General features: G+C 31.3%; 1 protein-coding gene across 2 annotated transcripts in view; it reads left to right on the forward strand.

Moving 5' to 3' along the window:
• Positions 1-8,592, forward strand: part of LOC106458750 (AP-4 complex subunit epsilon-1-like) — a 92,916-nt gene that overhangs the window by 15,991 nt on the left and 68,333 nt on the right. For both annotated transcript variants that reach the window (XM_022385062.1, XM_022385063.1), the window contains exon 6: positions 7,408-7,529. In XM_022385062.1, the coding sequence (XP_022240770.1) occupies positions 7,408-7,529 (122 nt within the window). The remainder of the gene's footprint in view (positions 1-7,407; positions 7,530-8,592) is intronic.

Below are 8,592 nucleotides of genomic sequence, written 5' to 3' on the forward strand. Positions count from 1 at the left end.
ATTATATATTACCTATAACCAATAGAAAGTCAAGGTTTTCATCTATCAAATTGTATTCTGAACAGAATATCGTCAGCTTGGCTCACAGTACAGGATTAGTTCCAGTGGGAAAGTTAATGACTAGCTTGGATGAATGTGTAACAGCTCTTGTTGCATAGCTAGAAAGCCAGGAAAATTTTGAGAGGTAAGTGAATTTGTCTTCTTTTTCATGTTATTAGTCTATATTCTTTGGTGCATTATTTATTTAAATAAAAATTAAGTGCATTACTATCTATAGTATAAAAAAAATTAGGGCTAACTCTTTCTCTCTTTGTCCAACCAGATTTTGATCTTGGTCATGTTGAGTGAGGGTCTAAAAGGTTTTGTTGCCTGCACTTATATTTATAGAGATACTAGATAACACTATCTTCTGTGAGTCACATCTGATCAGATTTCTCTTTACTATGTCCTTAGCAGCACGGCTGAATTGCCTACTGGAGGTCATTGTGAGGACTAGTATGTGGACCTCCCCCAATACCTTTATCTCACATTATTTGCCTGATCTGTCAGTCTCTTCATCTGAGGGTTTTTGTCTACCCCCAGCAGCTATCTTAACTATTTCTGCTAGATTATCCAGAGGGGTGAGTATTTTTGTTTCTACCTTTCAGGGTCTCTTACCTTGTTTTCACAGGATCTCTCTCTTGCCCAGAAAGGTGCGCTTTTATCAAACTAATTCTGCACTAGCAACCACTATTTAACTATAATTATTACTGGATGCCACAGAATCTGTATAAATGAGATTTTTGATAAGACCACCTTGGAGCTCACCAGGTGGTATTACCATACTATGCTGGACTGCCACTCGTGGATTATCACGAGTAAAGCATATGGGGGTCCTGTCTGCCCCTGCTGATCATGGGATTGAATAAATCGTGGTCAGTTTGCTTTTAAAAATTTAGGGAACTTGGCTCACCTATTGCACTGTTTCAAGAGCACTGTTCCTAAGAGCTCCCCAATTTGTATTACCCCCCCCCCCCATAGGGAGTCCTTACCACACCAGGTTTCCAGTCACTGGGGTGGTGGACAGAGGATTTTTTTCCAGAGTGTTAGAGTGAATTAGATGGCAAAGTTGGGGCCTTCCTACCTGGGGCCTTGGATGTTTCTTTCCAGATGTCAGTAGGAGCGGCATCATCCTATGTAGGAGTGTACTCATAATACCAGTTCAGATTTGCTGCTCAGCTATCCAGTTGGGATGCGTATGAACCTTCATTTTGGTCAACATCTGGTCAGTATATTGTTCATGGAAGGAAGTCCACTATCTCCTCGTAATTCCGAATGCAGAGTGGTCTCATCCTGGTTCCTTGGTTGAGCACAGTTGTTCCATGTCTTCCTCCCTGCAAAAAATTTAACTGTTGTAACACTTGATATACTTGTTATGTAGCCTTCAAGTTTCATTTGTATGCATTTTAATGTGAAAAGTAATGTAAAAGAAAGATAAGATATATCTTAACATGCAATGCTGTCATCTGAAATATAGAATGACAGGTAGTTTTTAATACATATTTTAAATTTTTTAGAGCTAGCTTATATTAGGAAGTAATGCCAGAACACAATGCAGTTGTATGAAAAGTAATATTCACACTTTGTGGCAATGCTTGAATTAACCATTAAGAGTGCAGAAGTTCACAAGACCTTGACTCTCTGATATGACATATCACAGTAGTCATAAGTACTGTAGGTTAGTGAAAATTATTTGAGTTAATAGGATAGAGTGTTATGTATAGTGATCTTATTACTAGAGTTTATAGTCAGGGGCTGGTGTATTGAACATGGATCTTCCAAGTTATTTTAGCTGTTATAGACTATGTCTCGAAGAATTAAAAAAAAATCTCTTATTGGAATTGTTTTTGAAAAATTTTTCAAATATTAAAATGTTGGGGATTAGTCAACCATTTACTCTATAGTATGATGCATGTGCAAGTATTTCCTTGGAATATATCACTATTTGTGTTAAAATTTAAAAGCAAAATAATATTTGAAGGCATTTTGGGAAACTTATTTATAAATATTTTGATATTACTTCTTGAATTAATACGCATAAAACCTTTACTCAGCAATATTGAGGGTTGAATATTTTATATTAAAATTATTTTGGAGTCTCACCATGTCATTACAGCTCACGAGGTCATGCCTGGTCATACTCTGTCTGCATCCTGCAAAAGGCTTTGTCATAAGTTATTTATGTCTAAAACACAGCATTCCTTCCTACTTACTTTGCATAATCCATCTAGTGTATGAGGACAATGCTTTCCCAAATCATGTTTCAACCATCCAATTTTACAAAAATCCATAGACAATGCATCCAGCTATTTTACCTGTATGTCTTTGTATGGAACAGTATGAATACCCATTTCATTCTCCAACTGCTTGAGATATTCAACAGTTGAATGGGAGTTATAAATGGAAGCCTTATCTTGGTGAATCCATATCCCATTGGCCTCATTTTCAGATGGAAATCCTTCTTGATTATGTTGTTTGCTGCTGACTGGGACATGTGGATAATTTTGGTCACTAATGTTTTTGTTCATGGAATTTCACTTACATTGTACATTGCTTCTCACAACTGGGTAGGACTTGTTGCAGGTCTCTTTCTGTTTGGTCCTCGTTACCAAGTTGATCCATATTCCTTTGTTTTCCAATGCCATTAAGTGCAAGTGATATTTCCATTTTGGGAATATCTAAATTCCCATTATGAACACATCTTTATGATATGAATGTATGAATATTTTGCATCAGAAAGGGCTGTTATATATCTTTCCCAAAATTGATCAGTTTTGGTGACATCACACAACCTACAAAATTCAAAACAGTGTTAAAATGTAATTCTGATATATACCATTCCTCAGCGACTTTATATCAGGTGTGGGCATCATGTGTCTTGCTGATTTGCATGTTTTAATATAACATACTCAACTTCTGTATATTAAATGGTAGATTGACTACCACAGATTTCCAGTTAATTAGTAGTTATAAATTAATGTATTTTTGTTGTTTCTTGCAAGATGTATTGAAATTTTAAGTTGTTGAACTCTGATATAATTAAAGGGTTGTGGAGCCTAGACTGATACATATACATACATACACACACATATATATATATATATATATATATAGAGAGAGAGAGAGACTTGATTTAGTGTATCAATATCAAACTGCAGATTTAGGACTTGGTGAACTTTGTTGAAATTTTGTTTATTCTGTTCATACCATTCATCAGTAGTTTCTGATACTAAATTATGCAGAATAATATTTGAATGAAGTACAATGAGAGATGATAATGTTCTTCAACTTATGCTTTAACACTTTCAATATGGGCTTGATCAATTTGACCGACCATGTGACATTTTTGTACTCATTTAGAGTCTTTATATATTTAATACTTATAACTCTCATTATAGTGGGTATATCTTCATGAAATTTGGCAATCTTTCACATACAAAAACTCGTATTTCTTAGTGAATTATTTTTAATAAAGATTTGTCCATGAATATATTGAGTATTTGTTTTGAATAATCCTCGTGAAAAGTAATTTTCATGTTAAAATTAAAAATACTTTTCCTCATTTCAGAAATCTCAAATTTCCTTTGTGTAATCCCTAAAACCTCCTAAATGCATTTCAACCGTTTTTATTCAGTAAAACATTATAGTTTATCTGTTATTTTCTCTATCCTATCTCAAAATGGGATTGGTCAATTTGACCAACCTCGTAACCACCAAAAAAAAAAAAATCAAAATAAACCTAAATTACCCATTTTTCTTTCAAGAATGACTTCAAATTGTAACATGAAACAACATTTGTTTATCCTAAGTAGCTCTAAGTTCATAACATTATACATTTATTTATAATTGAATTTGATTGTTTTATTGCCCTTTGAACCTTGTCTACTATCCGTGCCATTATAAGTTGTAAATCACTAGGTGAACGTACAGCTCACATTACGCTATCAAATTATATTACCCACGAGCTGCTCGCACGTGCCTTGTGAACCATTTTAATTATATTATTATTACTTATTTTACCTAATCTACTCTTAAACAACTTAAAAAGATCTTTATTTTTAGATTTTAGTTACTTTTACAATAATAAATAAAGAATAAATATGAAAAACAAGAAATAAAGTACTTACCCAATCTACTTTTTCCGTGCTGTTGGGTTTCGAGGAGAGTTAACTCTAATTTTTTATACTATAGATAGTAATGCACTTAATTTTTATTTAATTAAATAATGCACCAAAGAATATAGACTAATAACATGCAAAAAGTAGTCAAATTCATCCAAGCTAGTCATAAACTTTCCCATGGGAATTATGTTGCTACTATGAGCGAAATTGACGATTATCTGTTCAGAACACAACGTTATGAAATACATCATTTGATAGATGTAAACCTTGACTTTCTATTGGTTATAGGTAATGTATAATGAAATGTAAGAGAGAGAACTATCAACGAATTGTGAAAGAGAGGATGACAGCTGGGTGTGGCAGGAGGGGTCTGATTTTCTATTCAATAGCTCTGTAACCAAACAAAATTGAAGACTATAAATATTATGGTTGGTTTGAGCAATAATGATTTTATAGAGAGTAATTTACATTTAATTTTATACATTTTTGAGGGGTGATGGATAAAATAGGGATGATGACAGCCTAAAACAAAATGTGTCACGTTGGTCACACTAGTGGAAATTCATGATTTTTTAAAATATTACCTCGTAGAATTAAAACTTCAAACTTGTATACTATTAAAATATGGATTATTAGCTTAGATTTTATGCTATTCTAATTGGTATAACGTAAATAAAAAAGTAGTATAATAACATTTTGAATGTAAGACACTAGAACTTTGTGTCATGAGCAGTTAAGGGTACCCGGGGCGATAGGGTTAAGCTTTTATATATTTTATCTTAATACATAAAGATGCTGTGGCAACTTCATTGCCCAAAAAATTGTTTTATTGTTGACACCCCTATTTTGTACTCTCTCAGATGGTGAATACATTTTTTAGTTTTCATCTTAATAAATTTGGATGAATTACCAATTTATGAACTACCAAAAGTAAGTTGATGTAAAGCATATCTTGATTACAGCTATATGCAATGCAACTAATAAATTCATAGCAAATATTTGAATTGTATTTAATAAATAAAAACATATACTTGAATACTGTATTAATTAAAATATGTTGTAAACTAGAATATATTTGACTAGGAATTTCTTAATCTAATGGAATTTCTAGTTTCGTGAAACATGTTCAACAACAAGCATAATATTGTTGGTACCTGTATTACACCTGTGTAGGACTGATAAGATTTTAGTAATGCGACATCACGAGATTAGAAAGTTACAACTTTATGCTTCCTTGTTTCTTTAATGATTTTTATTTAAATGGCATTGTAGAAACTTTTAACTATGCTGAATTTTCATTTAGTTTATGTTCCAGGGAGTGACTTTTTTTTTGTTTTATTTTTTGACTTAATGGAAAATTTAATGGGATAAAACAGCATTTATTCATTAGGTGTTTTTAAACTTTTAACAAAGTGATATAAACTTTGTTACTGTATATGGTAACATGTTTTTTGAGGAATAACTTTATTTTGTACATTCTGATTACAAGTTATAGCTTCTACAGTAAGGAAGAATATTTCTTAAAACAGGTATGATGTTTCGATCATTGGTGTGATCATTCTCAAGTATCATCACACCAGTGATTGAAACATTGTACCTGTTTTAAGAAATATTCTTCCTTATTATAAAAGCTATAACTTGTAAGAAAAAAATTGCTTATAGTCAGTATTTAATCTCAAAATGAAACTATTTCTTTTGTATAGCTATAGTTAATATGGCATATTTACACCTCCACAATATATTTTCAGGAAAAGTTTATAAAATTATTTCGTAGTTTCTTTTTATTATTGATTCTACTTAAAGCCAGTTAACCATTGATAAGACTGAGTGAAAACAGAAATATCAACAATAAATCAAGCAAGCCTGTTTAGCCCCTACAGAAAAATATATACACAATGATAGAAAAATGGTTAAGTGACAAACCTGATAACAATCATTGTAGCTGAGAAACTGTATAAACTGATAGATGAAGTGATACTGATTAGAAATGTATTGTTAAATAGAGAAACGTTTTTTAAATATATTATTTTGTAAGCTACCAGGTGACATAATAATCTAGACCTTTGATATATTAAAAACATTATTTATTTGTGAATCAAATCTACCTGGAAACACTTATGCATTTAGTTTCATTACCATTAATGTTTTCTGCTGATGCTGTTTTATTTGGGCTTCATTATGTATCAACGTTTCAAGAAGTTTGGTTAAACAGTTATTTTTACACATTAAAATAATCAGTTATAAAGCCTGACTGAAATCATTGCCAAAAAAGGAAAATTTTGACAATTCACAGCAAGTGATATAATTGGTAAATACAATCATACCTTACTCTTGGTATTTCTTGGTGTTCATAATATTTTTCTCTATCATTCTCAAGTATACTTTCATGATGTAGAAGAACAAGCCTCTTGACTATTTTTCTGGTTGTTCTACTTTGAGATGACTAGCATATACAATTTGTCTTCCAGCATTGTCTCCCTTATTAAATTCTCAGTTGACATCTGCTACTTCTTGTTTCATTTAACCATCCTGTTTAGTCAAATGTAGAAGTAAGAATGTGAGTCTTGGCCCATTCAGCAGCAGGATTTCACCACCAGGACTTCTGGGGGCCATCTTGGATCATTTATACTTCTGTGGGATTATTGGCTTCAGGATCCTTAAGTTTGACAAATCGTTCAGTTTGATCTTTACCATCTGTTATCTGTTTCATCATCACCCTCCTCTTTCTTTTCAACCATTGTTATTTTTGTCTTTATTCTGATCCAATTCACTTACATTTTCTGGATCAGTAAGTGTCAGACTTATTTAGGAAGGGGCAATCAAAATAATTTCTCATGCATCTCCATGTTTTTAACTCCAATTTTTTTTAGTTCCCATGAGATTAGGGATTAGAAACTTATCATGGACACAACTCAGTTGTTTACCTGGAGACTCTTCATTTCAAAATAGAAAATATGAGAATGTTACATCAAATTCTTTGTCAGTGTCATTGGATGACAAAAGTGGATATACAGGATGCTTGATCAGACATGCCTTCATTTTCTTCATTTTTGGCACTGGAAGGTAATTTACTAGTTCAATGCCCTTCTCTTCAGTTTGGCCGTGGCTCATTACATTTTGTCAAAAAATTGACAGCATGTGTGTGTGTGTATATTATGTATACATGTATAACATGCTTTTTTAAATGCTTAATTATACTATATTTATACCTTTGTTCTCAGATTACTTGTCACTGATTATCTTGCAGGACATCAGAAGCACAAATGTAGCTAATATTTGTATGGGTCTTCAAGCAGTCTCTTATGTGGTAAATACAGAGATGGTTCCTGCTGTATCTTTCATGGTGGAAGAAAAGCTAAAGCATGCACAGTATGTTATAACTTACTTTGTTTTCAGTTTAGAGTGGATTCGTATGTTTGGTACTCACCATTATCATAATGATAAAACTGTTTTAATAATTTCTAAGGAAAAATTTTAAATGTTAATTTGAATTTTTTATTTATATTGAACTTTTGGAAGTTGAGTATTAGTATATATTTTGCATAAAGTATATTATTTCAAAACTATAATCTGTATCTTTTAAAAAAAGGCACAAACATTTTTTATAAACACTGATTTGTCTTCTGTACTGCTGTACATGTAATCATAAACTTTGTCAATTATTTTGTGTATTAATATAATTTGATGTATTTTTTATTTTATATGTATATATACATTTTTAGTCTTTCTTTCATGTGTCATATTTCTAATCCATTTTAGACTACATCAACAATCTATTTTTTTCAAACCTAGCATCATAAGATTGTTTGCAACTATCTTATTTTTCTGTTAGATAAGAATTGATGTTGTTCAAAACTATAATATACAGTTTGCTATCGTTTGAGCTTTATTTCTGCCGTTTTAAACTAATGACATATATGTTTCATATTACAACATGTGTTTAAAACTAAAAGGTTAAGAAAATAAGTACTAAAATTAATTGAGAGTTTCGACACCCTTGAGCATTCATTTGAATAAAACTCGCCCAAATAGCTTAGTTTAAGCATGAAGGCTTATAACACTAAAATTTGGGGCTCAATCCCCATGGTAGACATAGCAGATTGCTTAGTGCTTAACAAACAAACAAAAAAACATTTCAAAAATAGTGTAATATATATATGCGTGTTTGCAGTGTATATATAAACATATGAATAGTGTATATATAATTATTTGTGTGTTGTGTATTTTTAATTACATATTCTACTAATTTGTTTCTGAATTTATTTTAGTTTCACTCAGATTCTGTCTTGTCTGAGTGCAATTTGATTTTCATATTCAGATTAGAAATAATTTTTTTAATTTTACAGTTTTTGAATTTCACTTGCATAACCTATACAACCTTCTAAATGAAAATCAAAAATTTTTAAGGTAAATATTTATATTTTATTTTCTT

Source organism: Limulus polyphemus, unplaced genomic scaffold, assembly GCF_000517525.1.
Source record: "Limulus polyphemus unplaced genomic scaffold, Limulus_polyphemus-2.1.2 Scaffold509, whole genome shotgun sequence".
In the NCBI taxonomy this organism is placed as follows: Eukaryota; Metazoa; Arthropoda; class Merostomata; order Xiphosura; family Limulidae; genus Limulus; species Limulus polyphemus.